The sequence below is a fragment of the Castanea sativa genome, chromosome 1 (assembly GCF_040712315.1).
Source record: "Castanea sativa cultivar Marrone di Chiusa Pesio chromosome 1, ASM4071231v1".
Lineage (NCBI taxonomy): Eukaryota > Viridiplantae > Streptophyta > Magnoliopsida > Fagales > Fagaceae > Castanea > Castanea sativa.
Window position 1 is genome coordinate 74,915,092 of NC_134013.1, and position 22,938 is coordinate 74,938,029.

Sequence of the window (22,938 nt, forward strand, 5' to 3'; positions counted from 1 at the left end):
CACAACCACCAATGCCACCAACTCTCTCTCTCTCTCTCCCATCGACCGACCCACCACTATCGAAGACCAATCATAGCCCACCCATGACTGGCACCACCACCCCGGTAGTTTGGCACTACCTCAACACAACTTTGGCAACCCTACCTCTCTCTCTTTCTCTCTCTATGACCCACCCACCCAACTCCGCCACAACCATCACTCCAATGACCGCAATCCTTCCTTGGCAACCCCTTCGCATGAAAATATTTTATAGTCAAATAATTTTTAGTCGAAACAAATGGAGCCTTAGTGTACTTCTAGAACCACACCATTTGTTACAATTTATTGAGGTGGTCAACTATGAGTGGTGGACAAACACTTTCACACAGATCTACCACACTTTCTCCATCACTTGGAGTTGAATACATCGAAATTGTGACAAAATTTATGGCACAAAAATTGTGTTCCCAAACTTTCTCGTTCACCTGGTCAAATTCAAACACATTGTTTGCTCATTAATGACATGGTAGATTAATATTTGAATAGTAAAAAGTTGATTATAAAATAGTTACAAAATTGATTCTAAAAAAACAAATAGTTAGAAAATTGAAAAGAGTTCTTTCACAAGTACAAATTATTACTTTATTTGATTTCAATAAAAAAATGCTATTACTTTAATATATTAATCTAAATTCAGGATTTGTTAAATGCAATATTATTACATCTAACTAATATTACCAATACATAAGATGGATTAATAATAATATTTATTGTAATTTAACTTTTTAAATCTAGAAAAATGTAAAAGTTAAAAACTGTTGATACTTGATAGTCTCTTTTATGAGGAAAAATTTTATGTGCTCCATGATTCATAAGCCATATAAACATTATATAAAACAATTTTTTTCCTAACAATTTATTGACAATATATTGAACCAAGACATGCTTAAACCAATCCTAAATGCAAAAGCATAATTAAAACAATTAAAATATAATTGCATACTAAATGGAATGAAATACATTTTTAGTTTTTAAGTTTGAGACTGTTTTTATTTTGGCAATTTACATTTCAAAATTTATATTTAGGCCTTTCTATCCATACCAAGTCATGTGTGAACTCTTTAGCAAACCGTGCCAGCTGATGTGAAATCTTGTTGTTTATCCTATGCGATTATGCATGTCACCGCAATAGATCTCAAATTAAGGAACATACTATATATATATATATATATATATATATAAATAAATAAGTAAAACCAATTATTTAATTATTTTCTTTTTCACTCTCTTTGAAAACCAAACAAGAGAAAAAAATTTGTTTCAATTCATTTCCATCCTACATACAAACAAATAAAGGAAGATATTTTCCTTTTTCCTTTCGTTTCCCTTTCTTTGGGTGGAGCCAAACATATCCTTAAGGTCAAATAAGATAGCTTCGACTTATCATATTGATCAACCCAATACACAAGTTGGGTGGGTGGACACCATTTTTGGCTCTATTATCTTGCGTCAATATGAACGAACCAAGAAAGTGGCAGCTTTGGCGGGCAATGCTGAAAATTCAAGCATTACACGTTGGCACAAAGCGAGGACCTGTAGGAGGAGCTGGATTTCGCAGAGACTATTAGGATCCGACCTTCCAAGTTCCAAGTGACTTAGTACAACATGCAACAGCACGGCAGATCCATAAGCAGCCAGCCCCACGAATTCCTGACCCTCCAGACTTGTCAATTCACTCACGCCCACCAATGACGCTATAAGGACGGTTTCTCAAGTTACCCAAAGTGCAATTCGGTGTAGAAAAGCACACAAAAGTGTTACTGACTCAGTCATTCATTCATAATTATAAAAATAAGAGGTACCTAAACCCCATGTTTTGACATGCACATTTTGCTGACTGATTCTCTTCGAAACTTTCAAGATTCTTTGTGACACTTCACACTTAGAGTCCGTTTGGATAGAACTTATTTTGCTGAAACTGAAAACTGAAAATTGAAAACACTGTAGCAAAATAATTTTTAAATGTGTGAATAGTACTGTGGGACCCATTTTTAATGAAAAAGTTGTTAAAAAGTGAAATTTGTGGGACCCATGAACAGTGCATTTGTGCACTGTTCATGGCTGAATAGTCAAACACTGCGGCTGGGTTAAAAAAAAAAAAAAAAAAAAAGGGAAGCAAAACGTGGACGTGGGACGCAGACTTGGATCCAAACGCATTCTTATTAAAACTTTTATTTTTTTAGTATGAAAAACATGAGCATATTTTAATCAAAATTCCTAATTAAATCATTCCCTTCGTCGAAGCTAAGGAATTAAAGGGGGAAAAAAAATCATTGGTCAACGTTCCAAAACCAAAAAAAAAAAAGAAGAAGTTTCCCGAGGCGGCCTGCTTCTGAACACACCCTAATCTACACTTAATTGTGCTTAGATGTTAACATGTGATTGGATTAGGAACTTTAGCACTTTACTTCATGGAAAAAATGAATTAGGGTGTACTAACTACTAATCATTGATTGACATCTAAGCATATCATAAATTTAGGTGTTCATTTTTCAAGGGCTAGATCTGAACTAATTATTTAGTATCAAATGATACCACGCATCTGTGTCAAAATTCTATACTTGAAAAATCTGTGAAATAATAATGAGTTATGTTAATGGTGCCTATAAGGTTAATAAACCATATTAGAAAACTTTTAACTTTAGTATTATTGAAAATATATAAAATTATCAAAAAAATATATTTTTTCTTAAAATACTTTTAAAAATAATTTTTAAATTAATGCCTTTAGTGTAACCATTAGCGATGTTAACGCGGTGGTTCTCTTATTTTTGGGAGTTTGATAAGATGGCTTCCTAAATAGTAAATACTACTTTTTCCTGGATCCAACGGTCTAAATCAATTCATCAAAATGGGAATACGCATGCAGTAAATGCTAAAATGTCCTTTCAAAAAAAAAAAGTAAATGCTAAAATGACGTGGCCCTGATTACACATTAATTTTCCAACAAAACCTCGATGAACAAAATAATTATTAAAAAAAATCAGAAAAGTGGTGTACAAATTATTTAATAAATAAATACGCACAAATGTCACTTCGACGCGCCTGAACTGCATTTTTTAACACCAACCAATCACAACACGAGGCCGTGCTTTATGTACTTTTTTATTATGCACAACAGAAACCAACACTCGCTTTCCTTTCAAACTAACCTAACTCCTCCTCTCCTCAACGCGCCTCATACGCGCGTGACTTGCTCACCGCTTCCCATCCCCAGTCTCTCACACAAAACGTGAACAACTCGTACAAGCCCCCCCCCTCTCTCTCTCTCTCTCTCTCTCTCTCTCTTTCTTAAACCAACAACTAACAAAAACGAAGAAGTTTCTTTCTCTCTTTCTCTCACGCTTTTGGATATTTCATGCTCTCTTTCTCCGAGCGAATTCTTCGGCTCTGGCGTTTCGAAACCCTAGATTCGCTCCCATTCTAATCCACAGGTATTTTTTTCGTTTTTTACAGATTCGTTTTTGTTTTCGTTGTTTTACGAAACCCGATTTTTTTAAATTTTTCGCGAATTTTGGACACTTTCTGTGCTCAGATCCGTTCTTCTTGTTTTGTCAAAAATTATAATTTACTTTCAAATTTCTTAAAATTTTTTAATCATAATCATTCTCTATGTTTAAATTCGCGTATTAAGTTATTTGTTTTATTCACAGAAAATTTTTATTTATTTATTTTTCCGTTAGCTCACACAATGTATATGAGGAAGAATGTTAAATACTCTTAAGTTTTACTGCTTTCAGTTACATTACGATGAATTTGGTTTATTTTTTAAAAAATAAAATTTTTATTGTTTTTGTTTTTCGAAAGTGTTTTCTTTTAGTAGTGTTTGAAGGAGTCAATAGTAAAGCTTACTCTTGTATTTGAATTCTGCTTGACAATACGATGGAGAGCTAATTAATTTTTTTTTGGCTGCGTTCAATATGTATGAGAGTATTTGACTTTCTTATAAAGCAAAAGTAGTAGTAGTTTTTTTGTTTGGTTTACTTTTCTTGTTTTATGAATTTCTGTTTTCTAAATTCTTATTCTTGATTCCAATTATTTTTGTTGTTGCGAATTTTCAAATACTAAATTTTTGTAGCATTGCATTGTAATTCTGTATCATTTTGTTGAATTCAGGATCTGCATTGTTGCTTGGAAAGCCAAAATTTGTTTCTTTAGCTTAATTTGATCACAGAACCTGAAATAAATACTTGATTCCTATGCTTCTGGCTTTTTCTTTCTTTTCATAGAAACTGTACTCAGCTAAAGCAACTCAGTGAGAATGGAATTTTTGGTTTATTTATTTAGCTAGACTATAAAGATGAAATATTTAGCCTTGCAATAAACAAATTTTTTTTTTTAATTTCCTTTAAAAAAAAAAAAAAACCTTTCCTCGTTGATTTAGCTATAATAATAGAAATTTCTTGCTAATATGGTTTTTTTTTTAAAACACTGTCCTAATGTACGTATGTGCTAAGGTTTTTAGTGTTTTTTATGTTTCCAGAGGGAGCACTGATTCAGTTGTTGTGTTTAGCTAATGAAAATGGATATAGAAGATAAATTTCTAGCTAAAGGTATGGTTTTGATATATTCTATATGTTTTATTTTTTCTTTCATAGGTATAAAGTTTTTGTTTGTGTTTATATTGCCTTTTTAATGCTTGGTACTATAGGTGGCGACTAGTCAAAAAAATAGAGAAGTGGGTGGTTATCATTTATGGTGTGTTATGACACTATGGTACTCTACTTAAATGTTGTGATGTTTTTTGAAGTATAATTATTAAGTTATTGTAGCTTTTAAAATTTTTTTTTTCTACAAGATAGAATTTCTACTCTAGCCTATCTAAGTGTATATGCATGTGAGGCTCTCTCTTGGAGACTTGAACCCTGACCCTTGTCCTTTACACCATATAAGTACTTATTCTTGTGGAGTGACTATCACACTAAGGGTATGCGGTGGTAGTTATTGTAGCTACTTCTCTTAGTTAGTATTCAATTTCTTTTGTTTCTCTTAGTTGTGGTGTACCTTTATGAACATTGTTACATTTATGTTGCCTTGTATCATGAATGCTGAAAAAATAATTTCATGTGTCAAATGTAATTTTGTGCTTGCAATATTACTTTAATCTAGAATTTCGTTTATTTGAATGGTTATGATGCACAATCAACAAGCTCTTAGCATTCCTGATAGGTTCAGAGATAGTGATTAGGGAATCAAGAATTTGCTGCGACGCTTATTGCTTTAAATATTAAGCCTTACTAGAGGATTGTCTTATAACTGATTCTGTCCTACACATGGGTTTTTGGCAAAATAAGAAAGAGGTCTATTGGTCCCCCAAAGTCAGGATAAGGCTTTCATTCACCCAGTTTTTGGAAATTTGCTTCTTATGTGCAGTAGCTTGACCATGGTGGCATTATTAATTAACTAATGTTATGAAAGTAAAAGGTTGCCATTGAATTTGATTTATGATTGTTGCTCAAGATGTTTGTGACTTGTTTTTTTTTTTGGTATGCTATTAACATATCCATTAACTGTATCAATTTTAGTTGGCTTCAACATTTTGGGCTCAATAGAAGTGAAAACAAAAAAGATGACGGGTATTGGCATTGAGCTCTAGCTCATATGGACATATATTCTCCTATAGGGATGGAGTGGAAGGTAAGGTTTGTGAGTTCAAGACCCATTGTATACATGTGAAAGTACCATTTAAAGAAATAAGAAATAAAAGACGTGATAGTTATCTAGTTGAAGCCTTAAATAAAGACTCTTGTTAATGGAAATATGATATGCATTACAAAGTGAGATAGGAAGCCTTTTGGAGGAGGTGTCTGGTTAGATCAAAATTTGTAAGAGAAATGTTGGATTCGAAGGAAGCTATTCTTGATCAGAATACATGCAGCATTCAAAGGAAGCTTTTTATGAAGAGAAGCACTTGTTACTTATTGGCAAGGGAAACCGTCTTAATTATGGTGGACTATCCGTCTATCATGGGGAAATGTTTAAATCTTGGAACATATATTGCATTGTTAGTTTGATGACCACAATAGAGGCCCTGAAATTATGTCACAAATTTGTCCAATGAATTTCATAGTTAGGGTATGAAATTTGGATGTTGTTTTCATCTTGCGCCCCCCTTTGTCATCCAATATTTTATTATTTGGTAAGTAATATCATTAAAGTAATGGAGAAGTACACAACCCAAGTACACAGGAAGTATACATGAGATACCCAATATTTTCTTTCTATTTTTAAAAAGTACAAAATGAAATTTATGATTTTAATTATGTTTCTTTTCTATCATATAATGAATTCATATATCTGGAATTTTTTTTTCAGTTTTCCAAAGAAAATAGATGCCAAATTAGAACTTTAAATCTCTTGTGAAATTTTCATGTCTTGTGTAAAATTCCTAATGGAACTGATTATTGAACTTAGTGACTGCTAAATATGGAAATGATAGTCACTTATCAAAAAAAAAAAAAAAAGGAAACGATAGTTGGTGCGGGCAACACCATCCATATAAGTTGTAAATGATTTGAACTCTCATTCTTTAAGTGTCAGTCCATTGAAGTAATGTCTATGTACACCTCAAACTTTCTGTTTATATGGATTATGAACATAAAATGGGATAGACAGATGAAGGAGTTCAGGTTGTTACATTGACATGTAGGCGTGTTGATAGACCAGTCTTTGGTCTGACCCATTGCAGCTTTTGGATTCGGTAACTGGGTTATAATTTGTTAGATCCATTAAATGGAAAACTGAGTTTCAATTTGGGTCAACAAATTCTCTCTCCCTCTCTCTCTCTCTCTCTCTCTCTCTCTCTCTCTCTATATATATATATATATATATATATATAGTCCTTTTTGAACCCTGGGGGTCTTGAATATCTCAAATTGGGCTGCTCCTTCAAGAATCTGAGTCTCTTGCAGCCCACTTCTGGGATGCTCCCATAGTTTCAATCTTTTTCCCCATTTTCTTCTCATGGTAAAGAAGGATCTGTTGTTGATCAGGTGTTCCCAAATTTCTGTAAAATCTTCACTTCCCCCCTTGTTTATGTGATCATTTTGTTCTTTTTGAATTGAGATGATCTGATCTTTCTTTGTTTGCTTCCGTAAGATTCTGTTTTATGCAGAAATTTTAATCAGCTTTAAAATGATCTGGTTTTGTTTTTTATTTTTTCTGGTCGATGTGATCGAAAAATTTATTTGCTTTTCATTCTGTTCCATTTTATGAAGTTTTCCCCTTCCATTTCAAGAAATAAGAAATAAAATATAATCTTTTGATAGTGTTTTCTGTTTTAAGGTATGATATATTTTAATGACCATTGGATATGATAATCTGGTTTCAAATTGGATTTTTTGATCTTTATTATTGTTGTGTGGAAAGGATTTGGAAATTTGTATCCTTATGAAAAGGTTATCAATGTACCACAATCTAGTATAGTGTTCGTTCCGAAAACTTTTTGTTGAAAATGTGCTAAAGTATAATGGTACCTTGAAAAAATTTGAAAATTTGAGAAAAAGCTGGAAAAAGTGAGGTTTTATAAAGCTGTACATAAAAGCTAAAAGCTAAAAGTTGATGCCAAACTCATCCATAATTAACATAAACTATGTTGATTTGTGGAAATAATTGTTTTCTAGGATCAGCCAGGTTGGTTTGTTCTTTTAGCAACTGTCTATGATTTCAGCAGTGAGCTCTCAACTGGTTAATTGCTGGTTAGGATGACTGGTTTCCCTGGTGTCACATGGTTTTGGCAATTTTAATAGGTCATGTACATGGCTGATAAAATATTTTGCAGTCATGTTCCTTAAGAGTTTTAACTTGTCTAAGAGACAAGTGAAATGGCAGACAAATATATTTCATATTTTTGGCTGACACAATGATATAATTATTTGGGACCTGGTGGTTCAACCTTGCATACTTCCCAAGTACAAGGGTTGCACCCCTTCTTGCGTTTTTTTACTGAATTTGTTTACTTGTCAAAAAGAGTGATTATTTGGGTACCCCCTTCCTCAATGAAAGGTTTTATTTTTTCTTATTCAGTGTTGTATTTATTTAAGTATTCTTTTTCTATTGCCAATAGAGGTCTAGAACAAGTTTTGGGTAAGGAAGTAGATGTGTGGGATTCTATCTTTCAAGATGTTATGTTGTATTCAACTTAAGAAACTGTACATGGAAAATTTAATGGGACTAGTATTCTTCCATTGATAGAGCAAACATGATTTGATGATCTCATAAGATTGGTGTAATTGGGATGAAAATACAGAGGTGTTTGAGTGGAAAGATCAAGAAGGTTAAGTTAGAAGTAAAATTAATCAGGAAACAAAAATTTTGGATTACGATCTGATTGGTTATGTGAATAGAAATAAGTAAGCAGCAAATTTGTGCTTGAAATTTAGATTTTTGAAAATTTACAGATTTGAGTACCTACCTTTATGGTTTTATGCATTTAAGGTTTGTATTTGGCTCAAATTTGTTTATAGTATTTGTTCCCGTCAAAGACTTACTGATATTCTTAGTTGGTTTCTTTTTCCTGTATAGTTTCTGGTGTTCAGAGCCTTTCTTCCAGTGTGCAAAGCACCCCAGAGAAAAATGGGCACTCAGATGATGCTTCAAGAAGTCCAGAACTCCTCCAAGAGTTTCTGAAATCTGGTCCAAAAAAGGAACTTCTTCGAACATGTTTTGATAAGGAAAGGAAAAACTCATCGAAAAGCAAAATGACTGAACTTCATAAGACTAATAACAAGACCATCAAGAAACAGGACTCAAGAAAAACCTCTTCTAGTTCAAACAATCAGTCTTCTAAAAAGCAACATCGGAAGGGGGAAAATCCCATGCGACTCCCATCATCTCCACAACAGTCTTCAGATTTTGGAAATTTGAACTCATGGATCTGTAAAAATTCTGCTTGTAGAGCTGTTCTATCCATAGATGACACATTTTGCAAGAGGTGCTCATGCTGTATCTGTCACCTATTTGATGACAATAAGGATCCCAGTCTTTGGTTGGTATGCTCATCTGAACCTGGTCAGGGAGACTCCTGTGGGTTATCTTGTCACATTGAGTGTGCCCTTCAACATGAAAAAGTGGGGGTTGTTGATCTTGGGCAATTGATGCAGCTAGATGGTAGTTATTGCTGTGCTGCTTGTGGCAAAGTTTCAGGGATACTTGGGTATGTAATTTTCTTGCATCTCTTGAGTTGGGTATGAAATTGTTGATCTTGACAGGCTGTTTACTAGCCTTTTCTCTGGAAGTTGTCACTGAGCTGAATCAATTTTTGTTCAGGCACCTAGTTAATTGTTGCCATTCTCCGTGATATGCTTGACAGCTCTTTCTCTCTCTCTCTCTCTCCCCCCCCCCCCTCCCCCACCCCCCTCTTTCTTTTTAGATGAATTGGTTATTTGTTATTTTTTTAAACTTTTAGTAGGACTTCTATGGAGTGATCTTTGAACTGTTTGTTTAGCACTAAGATGATCATTTGGCATCACAATAGCTATTGCTGCCAGTGAATTTCTTTGCTGGATTGATTTCTATGAGATACACTGGGCCTTAGTGAACTTAAGTGGCTGGTGAATAGGAGATCTTCTCTCCGATCTATATTGAGATGGAATCCATGTATAATGGAAAAAATATAGAGCATTGGCTACAAGTTATTCTTTTTTGTTCTGGTAATTGATTTTTATCCCTGGGCTGATGGGAATGATATGATTTCATCTGGCAGTTGTTGGAAGAAGCAGCTAATGATAGCAAAGGATGCTCGCCGTGTTGATGTACTCTGTTATAGGATATACTTGAGTTACAGGCTCTTGGAAGGGACGTCCAGGTTTAAAGAGTTGCATGAGATTGTAAAAGATGCAAAGGCTAAACTAGAAACTGAAGTGGGTCTAGTGAATGGCATATCTGCCAAGATGGCACGTGGCATTGTCAGCAGACTCTCTATTGCAGGTGACGTGCAGAAACTCTGTTCTCTTGCAACCGAGAAAGCAGATGAATGGCTGGCCACTGTTTCAAATGCGAATCCAAATTGCAGAGGTAGGGAAACCTACTAATTGGTCTTCTTTGTCTTTCTAATTGTTTGAAATGCCTATACAAAATTTACTTACTAATAGATTTTGTTGGTTTCCTTTGCAGAAGATTCACTTCCTGCTGCTTGCAAATTCTTTTTTGAAGATGTAACATCATCATCTGTTGTGATTATCTTGATCGAACTGTCTAATGCATCATCTGATGATATTAAGGGCTACAAGCTCTGGTATTGCAAAAGTAGAGAAGAGACACACACAAAAGACCCCATTTGTGTATTTCCAAAAGCTCAGAGAAGGATTATGATCTCTAATCTGCAGCCCTGCACAGAATATACCTTTCGGATAATTTCGTATACAGATGCTGGTGACTTGGGTCACTCTGAGGCCAAGTGTTTCACCAATAGTGTTGAGATACTTAACAAGAATTCCAATTTAGCAGTTGCCATGAACCATAAGAAAGAGAATCCCCACATTGGAGGCAGTTCTTCTAGTCCCAAAAGGGAGCTCAATAATACAACAGCAGATGGTTCTTCTGGATTTAAGGTTCGAGACCTTGGAAAGATCCTGCGTCTTGCTTGGGCTCAAGAGCAAGGCTGCCTTGATGGGTTTTGCAGTCCAGAGGTGGAAAAATGCTGTGAAGTAACAAAAGTGATCAAGCCTGAATCTCTTGAAGAAAGGTCACCTTTTGTTTTGCGTGGGCTTGACTTGAATGTCGTTTCAGTGCCAGATTTGAATGAAGAGCTCACCCCTCCATTTGAGTCCTCCAGGGATGAAGATAATGGATGCACTTTGCAGCAGGCGGTTGAGGCAGATGATGATGCTGCTTCTCATGACTTAGAGAAGAATGGTTTAGCTAGATCACATGGTAGTGGCGACTCACAGACATGGACACATGGGCGAGCTGTGGAAGTCCCAGCTGTTGATTCGCGGGCAGAGTTTTGCAGGAATAGGGCTGCAAACTCTAACGAAGAGACACATGATTGTGACAGCACTTTGATAAACGGGTCTCCATTCCGAAACCCCAATAGTTCATGTTGCTTAGATGAGAGCTTTGAGTACTGTGTGAAGATAATCCGATTGCTGGAATGCAGAGGTCACATTAAACAGGAATTTAGATTGAAATTGTTAACGTGGTTTAGCTTGAGATCAACAGAACAAGAACGTAGGGTGGTCAACACATTCATTCAAACACTGAATGATGATCTGAGTAGCTTAGCAGGCCAGTTGGTTGACACCTTTTCAGATGTTATATACAGCAAGAGGCAACGAAATGGATTCTGTAGTAAGCTGTGGCATTAAATAAGGGCGCAGCAGTCTGATTTACAGGATTGTTAATTTGCTTCATGTTTAATTTTTTCCTGCGATAAATTAGCCCTGATTGTTTTCGCCGTTCTTTATACAGGCATTTTTTCTTAGTTACCATCAGAAGTGATTCATTTTTATCACGGTTGTCCGGCTAAAAGATTTGAGTTGCTGATTGCGGAGACAGTTCCTGATGATTCTTGGAAGGGGGCCTAGCACTTAAGGTTTCGTGCTGTAGAAGGCATATTCCATTTCCTATTTTATTCTAATTACATTGAAGTAGCTGCATTATTCAATCATGGAGGATACATGTATAATTACTTCATCATTTTCCCTCTTTAAATTGAAGAAGGGTACATGGAATCGATCCTGAATTTACATGATTAAGTTACCTTCTTCGTTGTCATAGTCTTTGTTATCTATCGCTTAGTCTGTACTTTCCATTTTTTCATTGAATTGAGGATTCGGAAACAATAGAGGAATTTCTTGCAATTTCCTGATTTTTGGAGCAAAGTAGCACTGCATCTCGGGTTTCACATATCAGGGGAAAAGAAAATCCTGGTTCCAGTCTTTTCTTCGGGGACAGTGTAACTCATTGCATATTTTAGTTTCATCTTTCTTCCTTTCTTTTATATATATATATTTTCCTCTCTCTCTCTCTCTCGGGAAAGGGGTTGGGGGATTTGAAAATAATAAGCCTATTTTTTTTTGGTTGAGAAACACACGTGCGAATTCAGTTACAAGTCTTTTGGCGAAATAATAAGTCTATTTGACAGAGCTTTTTGAGGTAATAAATTGTGATTACTACATAATAAAAAAAATTAAGTGAGAGATTTATGTGAAAATAATATTACACCTATTACAATTTTTGACTTTGCAACCAATTGAGAAAAAAAAGAAAAAGAAAAAAAAGAAGCGGATTCTAACATTACTCATTTGACCTCGAACGTGCCCACGATACGAGGGATGGATTTGTCAATTCACCAATGGCAGGTTGATCGGTTCATGCAGGCAATGGTTAGACAAAGAACAATGGGGTGCGCTTTATAAACCGGTCTCGTAAGATATTTTCTCCCACTGAAATTCTCTTTTGTCATAAACGATCTTTGCCAACTAAGCAAAAAATAAGTGTCAGGCTTCGACATTTGAAAAAAAAAAAAAAAAAAAATGCAACGCGGTGTCGTTCTGGCTAAGTGGATTGAATTTCCAACGATTACATGACATGGCACGAGAACTTGAGGTTCATACTTACTCACAGACACTCACTTTATTTCTCTCTCTCTCTCTAAAATGCAACTCCTCCATGCTCCATCTTCACCATATCTCTCTCTTCTAAGCTCAAAATCACAACCGAAAGCGGGTAAGCTATACTGCTTTGGTGAAAGTTTCATTTACTCTATATGAAGTTTATGCATTAAGTTGCTTACTTTTTTTTTCTTTTTGTCTATTGTTGTTACTTGTAGTACGTCTTTCACCAGAGAATTGTCTTCCATTGTCAGCTATAAATTGTTCTGTTCAGCCTCGAAGACTCGAAAGGTCCGTATGGGTATTGGACAAACGCTCCATTTTGAGTTCTGCTACTACTAAAGCTGCCTCTGTTGAAGGTAAGCTTTTTTACCATTTTAGAAAGCCAACGCTGAACCAGAAGCTCACTGCTACAATTACAAACAAAACCCATTTGTAGAAATTGCAAAATTGACTTAAATAAGGCTGGGAGCTTTGAGGTTCTTATTAATATGTAGTCTTGCTGGCTTAGTATTGTGGAAGTATCCAAATTCAGTTATGTTTTAGAGGGCATTTTAGTTTGATTCTCTGAAATGAAATGCACAAGTTTCAGATAGAGATATTTGGGTATCCTCTCTCGCATCAAAGGCTTTAAGTTTTATTTGGTGAAAACTACAACGCTTGTCTGAAATCATAATTCATTTTTCTAATAAAAATTCATGAGATATTTAGACAAAATTTATGTATAGCTTTCCTTTTTCTCCTTAATAATATGCACCATGCACGAGTGTGCACGCTCACACACATTTCTGTAATAGATATTATATACTTATATGGAAAATTAATAACACTTTCAATATTCAAAAGTCCTTATTTAAGAATTTTAGTACTGGCCTCAATATGGACATATGGTCTCTATGAAGTTAAATAATCCATCATGGAGTTGGTCATCCACACTGCATTTCTTTGTGAGACTTTATCTTGCATCTTCATGTGTAACTAAATTACAAAAATTACGTGTTTAGACCCCTATAGGGACTTACTACCAATTTTATTAATTTTACAATTAATAATCCAAGTAGTTAATGAGCCGATTACAGAGGTGATATGGATAAGGCAGTGAGCAAACAATCACAAGAACAACCACACACTTTGGACGAGAGATTGTTCACGAAGTGAAAACCCAACGGTGGAAAATACTTCGTGATCTAGCTCAGCTTGTCAAATCCACTTTGAAAAAGTTGCGATACAAGCTAACTTACAAGACCTCCAGTACAAGTAATTAGATAATGTATCTGAGCTTTGCTCCTGCTGCAACTGCTGATCCAGCCTTTGTCTTCACAGTGTTCCAACGCCGCAAGTCAATTGTTGACCATGAAACCAATCTCTTGATTACTTCAAGGTAACTTGAAGATTTTTGTCTTCTATGTGATTCAAAAAAGTACTCCAACAACACAGGTGGTGATCTTGCGTTTGGGTGGCAAAACCTCCTCTAAAAGATAATACAATTGGAATGGCTTGGAAGACAAAATGGGTTAACAGGTTTTTTTTATATTCCACTAGACGTCTTCCTTCTCTAGAGATTAGGTTTAACATAGGGTTTATATGTATGTAGGGTTCTGCTAGAGGTGGTCACAAAACAGACTCTAGAAGAAAATCTCAAAATTTCCATAATTAGGTTTTGGTTGACCAAGAGAGTTTCTGTTTGATGTCGCACAATTGAGCTTGAATTGCATGACTAAGGCTTCAATTTCGCACGACTATGCCTGTCTTTTCTTGCACAGTAATCGAAGCTTCAACCTATAGCCTTCATTACCACTATTTATACATTACAACATCAAACCCAACAATTACAAGTAAATTAATCATGGAACCAACATCTAAAAATCCTAATAAATTTGTCCATCCAACAATAAGTTTAGAGGCCAAAAATCATCTAGCTATTGGAAATTAAACCCTATATCTAGGGTTCTATGCTTTATGGACATCATATTTTTCTGTTGGTGACTAAATCAAGTAAACTTGTGGACACATGATTGAAGGCAGTGTATGTAGTGATTTATGATCTGAATTAGTGACACAATTGAAACCTTAAATTTGGTAGAATGGTAAGGAATAAGGATTTAGTTAATTGTTAGTAGCTATTTGATCCCCTTTTAGAAGTCCTACGTATCATGATATCAGTATGCGCCAGGGATGTCATCAGCACAGTAAGATAGATCCAAATTATACTTTTCGCTACAAGATTGTTGGGGTAGATTGAAACATAGACAGTCTTCCTGTAAGGAATTTGATATACATTTTAGGCAAATGTACACGTGCATACACACACACAAAAAATCAAGTCACTTTGTGGTGCTGTTGTGCCTGTATAAAAAAGTTCACTTTTTTCTTCCTGCCAACATTCATGGGAGCTGTACTTTCACGAATTACATGCTGAAGAGCTAGTTTTTATACATCCTCTTTAATTTTACCATTTTTCTTGGATTTGTGTAGCTGGCACTTCTGCGATATCTATTGGAACAGCTGAGAGTGATGTGTTGAAAGCCTTGTCTCAAATCATTGACCCAGATTTTGGGACAGATATTGTTTCATGCGGATTTGTGAAAGATCTGCACATCAATGAGGCTTTGGGGGAGGTCATTTAGAATGTGAATATGAAATTTCTATGCATGTAAAAATAATGTCCCGACTAAAATATTTTGACTTTACATCTCAGGTTTCATTTCGATTGGAGCTCACAACACCAGCATGTCCAATCAAGGACATGGTAAATGACACAACCACCGTTGTTTGATCAAGCACTGACATATTTTTTGAAGGGTAGACTATTTTTTTTGTCATGGATTTCACTTGAAATTACTTTGTAATGAAAACGTGCAAAGGGTTTCCACTTTTTATTCTCTTTCTTTCTTGTCCTCTGTGAATTGTTGTCCTAAAAAATGATACACACTGTTGCTTTCACTGAATATCTTTAAAGATCCATGTGCAACTTTTTCAACTTCATTATGCTTTTGTTTGGTCTTGGTTGGAAATGTAGATTGCTTTAGTCCAATTTTCATATAGGAAGTTTAACAAGATTTAACTGGATGGCAGTTTGAGCAGAAGGCAAATGAGGTTGTAGCAATGCTTCCTTGGGTTAAGAGTGTGAATGTGACAATGTCAGCACAGCCAGCACAACCCATTTTTGCTGGGCAACTTCCAGTGGGTTTACAGAAAATTTCAAATATTGTGGCAGTTTCAAGTTGCAAGGTAGACTTTCATTGACCTTATGATTTATTTTCTTTTTCTTTTCCCCCATATGTTGATTTATTGGTTTAATGTTATTATTGCTCATTGCTATCATTATACTAACATATTAGGCACTTTATGGTCCAGTCTGTCAGTTTACTGCTCAAGTTTCAATTGTTTGTGTGTGAGGAACACTTTCCACAATACTTTATTTATTTTGATGAATTGATTTCCCTTTTTGTTTATATGCTATTTTATAGGGAAATAATCTTTTTGAATGAAAAATCTTCTTGATTAAACTGAGAGAGACAAGACAATTACCTTAAAAATATGGAGATAAATATATTATCAAGAAAGTGTATCCTGCAAGGGCACACTGCCAACTTACTTTGTATTTAACCTGCTTTCCAGATCCCAACTAAAGGTGTTATTAACTATTTTTTTTATCTAAAAAATAAACATTAAATCTACAGATGTTAAAAAATATATATATATATATATATATATATATATATGTTTCATACCATCATTTCTGTTTGATTCGGACTTGGCAGGGAGGCGTTGGAAAATCTACTGTAGCAGTAAACCTTGCTTATACTTTGGCTGGTATGGGTGCTAGAGTTGGTATCTTTGATGCTGATGTCTATGGTCCCAGTTTACCAACAATGGTCTCCCCTGAAAACCGCCTGTTAGTAATGGTAAATTTTCAAAATATTTATTGATTTTTTACTTGCAAGGTTAGTGAAGTGCTGCAATAATGATTTTGGAGAAACTTCCTCCAGAACCCAGAGAAGAAAACCATAATACCAACTGAATACTTGGGAGTTAAGATGGTATCTTTTGGATTTGCGGGACAAGGACGTGCGATCATGCGAGGTCCAATGGTTTCTGGGGTCATTGACCAACTTCTAACTACAACTGAATGGTATGATGTACTTCCAATATTAAATTAGGACAAACATAGCAGCAATGAAAACTGGAGTAAGATTTATGTACTATTTGGGATTTTTATGAGAGTTACTGTCCAGCTGGAGTATCATCTTGTAATTTATTGTTTTATAGTGCTTGAATCTTTGGGTTTCAATTACAAAATTTTACTTATAAGGAATCTTATGAATTTTCATGTTTACGTTCTTGGAATTGCGTGGGGTACCTGCAATGTTATAATCATGATTGGTTTCATAATGCAGGGGAGAGCTGGATTATCTTGTTATTGATATGCCCCCAGGAACTGGTGATATTCAACTTACTTTATGCCAGGTTCTGCTTTTTCATGCACTTATTCCCTTGCCTAAATTACTAGCACCCTAGTATTCTCATTATCTTGATCTTCTGTTAATTTATTTTTATTAATTGCCTTTTCTTTTGAATGGCATATTAACCCGTCTACATATAGTGGATTCAATTGACATATGCAGATAGTCCCTTTAACCGCTGCTGTTATTGTTACCACTCCTCAAAAGCTGGCATTTATCGATGTTGCAAAAGGAGTTCGTATGTTTTCAAAGCTTAAGGTGTGCATTCTTGTTATCCAATTACCAAGTTCCTTTTTGAAGTGAATCATGAATTATTTAAACTAGACACACTTTTTGACATTCTAAGGAGGGAATATGTTAGAAATTTTCAATGAAGAGTGATAACTTGATTGTAATTATGAGTTTGTAAAACATTTTCTATTGCTTATCATCTTTACATAGTTGATCTCTTTTTGTGCTAAGCATACATTTGCGATTTCTATTCATTTACATAGGTGCCATGTGTTGCTGTAGTTGAGAATATGTGCCACTTTGATGCTGATGGAAAACGCTATTATCCATTTGGTAGAGGTTCAGGCTCTCAGGTATAACACCATCTGAACAGTATTTTTCTTGTGAAACATATGAATTGAAAATCTCAGTAAACTCAGTACTTCTATATGCAAGAAATATATTTCTTCTAACATTATATACATCTTTGCAGGTCATCCAGCAGTTTGGAATCCCTCATCTATTTGATCTTCCAATTAGACCAACTGTATGTTCTAAGTTTAGTTTCCTACCAGTTCTTATCAACTAAAATTTACTCTGGATGCATACCTGAAACATTATTGCTGTTACTATGTTAGACCAAGGTATTGATCTAGCAATTTCAATGATTGCGTTTCTGCAGCCATGGTATATAAGTTGCATTTTGTATTGTTAGTTAATTTCCTTTTAGTTTCTCTCATAATTTTTTTGACTGAAAGTTCCACTCATAAATTTTACTTCACCTTTTTTGTCTAATTTATTATGGATAGAAATTTGACTGTTGTCCATTAATTGTGATAGTAATCCCCTGATTAATTCGTGTTTCCACCTAACAAGAAAATTTAATTATGTTTCTTGAACATTTATTTTAGGAGTAACTCCTTTTTATGTTTAGAGCAGTAGAATGTTGGAAACTGTATTATTTGTGCTAGGCAAGCAGAATCAAATTATAATTTTCATTACTTTATTTTGACAGCTGTCTGCTTCTGGAGATAGTGGAATGCCTGAAGTGGTGGCAGATCCTCAAGGTGAAGTTGCAAATACATTTCAGAACCTTGGAGTTTGTGTGGTGCAACAGTGCGCCAAAATTCGGCAACAAGGTACCCTGTCTATGCTGAGGCTTTATAGTCTTAGGAAAAGTGTCGAAGTATGGCAGTGAGAATACAATGCTACCTCTCTTCATGCACTTATTATTAAGGTTATAATAACAAGCTTTGAAACTGCTTGAAATCAAAACAACTGCCTAAATTAAAATTTAATTTTAATAGTTGAAAGACTTCATGAGTTTTATCAGTTATTATCAACTTTGAGAAGAAAAAAGAATCAGATTTAATATTTAGCAAGTAAAATGGAATATTGAGATTTTCAGAAAAATTCATAAATTTCAAAGTTCTGCAATTTATACATAAATGATGGGCTTGCTCCTCCATGTGGGATTATTTCAGTCTTGACTTGTTGCCTACATGGGTTTTTGCACCAAGGGGAGGGATAAGGGGACATTCAAACAAGTGATTTCCACTTCGTGAGGCGTGGTCCCTAGCCAATTGTGCTGCCCCTTGAGTTATTTGAATTTCCCTACTTCAGCTTTTACCTTAGTTTGATGAGAAATTGTCTTTTTTCATTCTAGTGTCCACAGCTGTCACCTATGATAAATCTTTCAAGGCAATCAGGGTGAAGGTACCAGATTCAGATGAAGAATTCTATCTGCATCCTGCTACTGTGAGACGGAATGATCGCTCTGCGCAAAGTGTGGTATGAAGGAATTTCGTTGGAAAACTAAATATCTTATCTAAATGTTTCTAATTGGAATAGTTGTTTCTATCTCATAAAAAGTAGGACATACAAGCACTAATTCTCTTATTGATAAAACCTGAACGTTAGTATGGCCTGACACTGAATCACTAATGTAAAATGACAGTGATATAACACCAGACCCAGTGGTTTCTGTTACCTTTCTGCTCAAGACTTGTTCAATATTCAGTTATAAGAAAATTTTCAGAGCATATGATGAATTATATAGCTGAATATGTCTGCTTCAGCCGAGGATTTGTTATAGCTAGTTGCTGCATGCAATATTTTCAAACCTCTTTTGTTCCAACAACAAACACATGGCACTAAGAGCATTCCCATTGGGTTATCTAAAACTCTTAGAAATGCATTTTTCATATTATTGTTCACCCAAAACTCTATAAGCCACTCCTCCATCAGCACATGCATATTACAGTAGCAAATGCATTTTTGCTACAGTAATATCTAAACATAAAGAATACTGTAACATCCTTCATTTTTACTTTTTGATCATTTAATTATTTAATTGATGTACTTTCCTTCTCTCTCTCCTCTGCTCTCTCCTGGATACATGTGTTGGTGCCTTTGTTTTTGCTTTAAAAAAATATTACTTTAATGTTATGAATTGGAAAATAAAGAATGGGATGTGGGGTGTGTGGTGTGTTGTTAAAATGATAATGTAAAATAAATAGAGTGTTTGGGTGATGCAAAATGCATATATTTTTAAAGAAGCCAATGGGAATGTTCTAAGAACTTGGACATCTTGGCTTTTGTTTCTCATTAAGAAAGGTTGATCAGAGGGAGTGTGCAGCATAGTTAAAACTGTGCACATTCATGCATTTGTGTGTGTGTGTGTGAGAGAGAGAGAGAGAGAGAGAGAGAGAGAGAGAGGGAGGGAGAGTGGGGGGAGGGGGGGGGGTAGGGTTTCATAAAGAATTGTGCAAGATCTTTGAACATCTTGCAATATAATTTCGTTTGAAGACTTTCCTCTCTCTCTCTCTCTCTCTCTCTCTCCATGAATCTTTCCGTGATTTATATTTATAAATTGTATATTTTGCAAAACATACCCTCATTGTATTCTAGACAGGCTCGAAAACGAAACTTCATGAATAGAAAATTAAGGAAAATTATAAATTTCCTAAAACTTTTCCAATGATCCGTATTATAAAAAATAGAAAATTAAGGAGGTGCATTAGTTCCTATGTAAGTGTGGCAATCTTACATAGGTAATAAAATTGTAGTTGGAACCTAATATATAAACAATGGTGATTGAGAATTAGTAACTTCAGCCAAATTTGGGGCTTCGCCCCTAGTTGGTCTTCCCCTGAGGGGGAGTTGCATGGTTAGAAGAAGGATCTTAGAAGAATATGGAACGTGTTTATTTGAAGAGTTACTTTGGTAGATTCTCCGTTTGAGAGCCGAATGTAAGCTGAGAGTTTGTTAGTGTAAGAACACAATGAGTGTAATGGGGTCTGGTGTTTGTGAGATTGTTATATTTGTGATTTGAAGATAAGAGTTTGTGTTTATGAGTTTGAAGAATAGAGTTTGTATTTATGAGTAGGGTTTGAGAGTTTAAGTTGAATGTAGTGGAAGTTGAGTTGGTTTGTGTTTGTGAGGTTTATGAGCTTATTTTGTTAGAGTTACCTTAGTGTTTATAATCTGTGTCCCTTATATTAGATTTTAGTTGATGTTATTGATGATGTAAGCATGGAATTGGTTGAACCACATTAAATCTTGTTGTCTTGCCTATCTTTATTTTTTTTATTTTTAGTTGTTTATGTAGTGTGATTTTGCTAATTCTAAATTCCAAATAATTGCTATAGAGCTTCTGTTGTTACAATAAAATTAATTTCCATCATATGTTATTTTGGTAAACACTTGTCGGTAGAAAATTTTCCATATAATCTTTATTCTTTTGGTGGTTTTCCATATTTTGTCAAACTGTGATGAAAGTGGAAAAGCAAAAATCCAGAATTTCCTTTGGTTGGGTTGACCCTTGTTTTGCCCATTGCCCGACTCATAGCTTTTGCCTGCACCCTTGCTTTTGGAAGTAAAAGCACTAAGTAGAGAATCTATTTCCAGAATACCTTAGGAGAGGTTGCAAGATAATTTACATTATTATTTTTTAATATATGATATTGACTCCTTGAGATGATGCTGTTGTCATTTTACATCAGTCATAATCCAACCATCAAAACCTTGCTCTGTGTATTTTTAGTATAGTCATGGATAAATCTATAGGTCACAGATGAAGAAGATTTAATTTAGGATAGATTTTAAATGTGTTCAAATTCTACACTAGTCCATGTTCATGCTAATTTTTGAAAGGGAACAAAATGTTACTTTCTAGGAAGAAAAGATGAGCCTTGACAAATTCTCCACTGGAGTTGATTTTGGTTATTGTAATTATGAGTTTAGAATCTTCTACGTGTCTGACCTTTTTTTCCTTTGATTAATGAGGGGCTAATTTCATTCAAAACAGGATGAATGGACCGGGGAGCAGAAACTCCAATATACAGATGTTCCAGAAGATATTGAACCTGAAGAAATTCGGCCTATGGGGAACTATGCTGTTTCAATAACATGGCCGGATGGATTCAGCCAGGTGAGAAGGGTATTTGATTTAATGTTAAAGATGAATCGAAAATTATATGATGGATTGTCAACATTGGTGGAACTATTATGCAGAGTGAAGTTTCTGACTGGGTCAACTATCATTCAAGGGCAGCCATCAACTTCATGGCAAACCTACTAATTCCTTTCTTTGACCAAATCACAAAACTATTTCTGCTGATGATGTGCTAAGTCTATACGATTACCATTGGCAACTTTTCTCATGCAATTGACACAATAATATAAAAATGGGAGACTGATTGCAGCAATTGAACCAGCTGATTTGGTTGGATCACTTTGGATTCAGCTCAGCCATTAACACTGGGTATCTATATATTAGGGATTAAGTAGTGACTCAGCAGTTTTAACTGAAGAATTTGTTAGATGGCTGTCAATAATGATTACAAGTATCCGGAGTTTGATTCTTGTGACTAAGTAGTCTAATGCAAATTTTTTAACCATTTAATTGTACATCTATTTGAGTATTTCTCATTTATACTTGAATGGATGAATGTGTGTATTTGCAGACGCATCTCCCAATTCATTCATATTTATGTCTATATTTGTTGACTAATGAAGGGATAATGGTTTCAACATATCAGTTTTTCCAGATCTGTGCTCTATGTCCATTTCTGATTTCTATCTTGTGGTGCAGATTGCACCCTACGACCAGCTGCAAATGATTGAGCGTTTAGTCGATGTGCCTCAACCAACTCCTGCACAGACATGATATTGTTACTATTATTTGCTAGACCTCAAACTCAATTGCATGGACTGCATCAACTCCTTCATGAGGATAATGCAAGTTTCAAGTCTTTTTAACTCTGCTGCCGGCATAATAGCTTCATGCGAAGATTAATAGCCACTAGATATTAGTAGGTAATTCTGAACAGTTACTTGAGATGTTCTTCTTCTTTTCTTTTCTTTTTCTTTTTTTATCAATTTTTTTAGGCAATTATTTATGACAAACTCCAATAGTGAATTTTTTTTATACATGCATGCAATACAATATACTTCCTGTTATGAATATTTTCTTCTTTTGTTAAAATGACTTGCAAATTTATATCTGGATCTGTTATGTTTTTATAAATGACTGAATTTCATTAGAAGAAATGCTGTAAAAAGTGTATAGTGATCCAAAATTCACTTACATTCACCCAAACTCAGATAAATCGTCTAGTTTAAGCTCTAAAGCAGGAGAAATAATTCAATACAATGGGATGGGAGGA

The 22,938-nt window shown here is 34.8% G+C and overlaps 2 protein-coding genes across 4 annotated transcripts; both read left to right on the top strand.

Moving 5' to 3' along the window:
- Window positions 1–3,295: 3,295 nt before the first annotated feature.
- LOC142612460 (VIN3-like protein 1) lies at window positions 3,296–11,838 on the top strand. The gene is made up of 5 exons (XM_075784553.1): window positions 3,296–3,473; window positions 4,523–4,592; window positions 8,563–9,193; window positions 9,743–10,053; window positions 10,153–11,838. Exons 2-5 carry the CDS (start codon window positions 4,556–4,558, stop codon window positions 11,343–11,345), a joined length of 2,172 nt encoding a protein of 723 aa, XP_075640668.1. The 5' UTR covers window positions 3,296–3,473; window positions 4,523–4,555; the 3' UTR covers window positions 11,346–11,838.
- Window positions 11,839–12,550: 712 nt separating this feature from the next.
- On the top strand, window positions 12,551–22,738 carry LOC142612466 (fe-S cluster assembly factor HCF101, chloroplastic). 3 transcript variants are annotated; one of them, XR_012840144.1, is made up of 15 exons: window positions 12,551–12,708; window positions 12,812–12,952; window positions 15,069–15,211; window positions 15,292–15,342; window positions 15,669–15,824; window positions 16,358–16,501; window positions 16,586–16,728; window positions 16,994–17,063; window positions 17,222–17,317; window positions 17,573–17,643; window positions 17,763–17,816; window positions 18,285–18,408; window positions 18,936–19,060; window positions 21,579–21,701; window positions 22,365–22,738. XR_012840144.1 is itself a non-coding variant. In XM_075784557.1 (15 exons), the coding sequence occupies exons 1-15, from the start codon at window positions 12,639–12,641 to the stop codon at window positions 22,437–22,439; spliced, it is 1,605 nt and encodes a 534-aa protein (XP_075640672.1). In that variant the 5' UTR covers window positions 12,552–12,638; the 3' UTR covers window positions 22,440–22,738. The 3 variants fall into 3 exon arrangements, 2 of the variants coding, with proteins under 2 accessions (XP_075640672.1, XP_075640678.1); XM_075784557.1 differs by having other exon boundaries at window positions 12,552–12,708; window positions 17,554–17,643; XM_075784563.1 differs by having other exon boundaries at window positions 12,576–12,708; window positions 12,848–12,952; window positions 17,554–17,643.
- The last annotated feature ends 200 nt before the right edge of the window (window positions 22,739–22,938 follow it).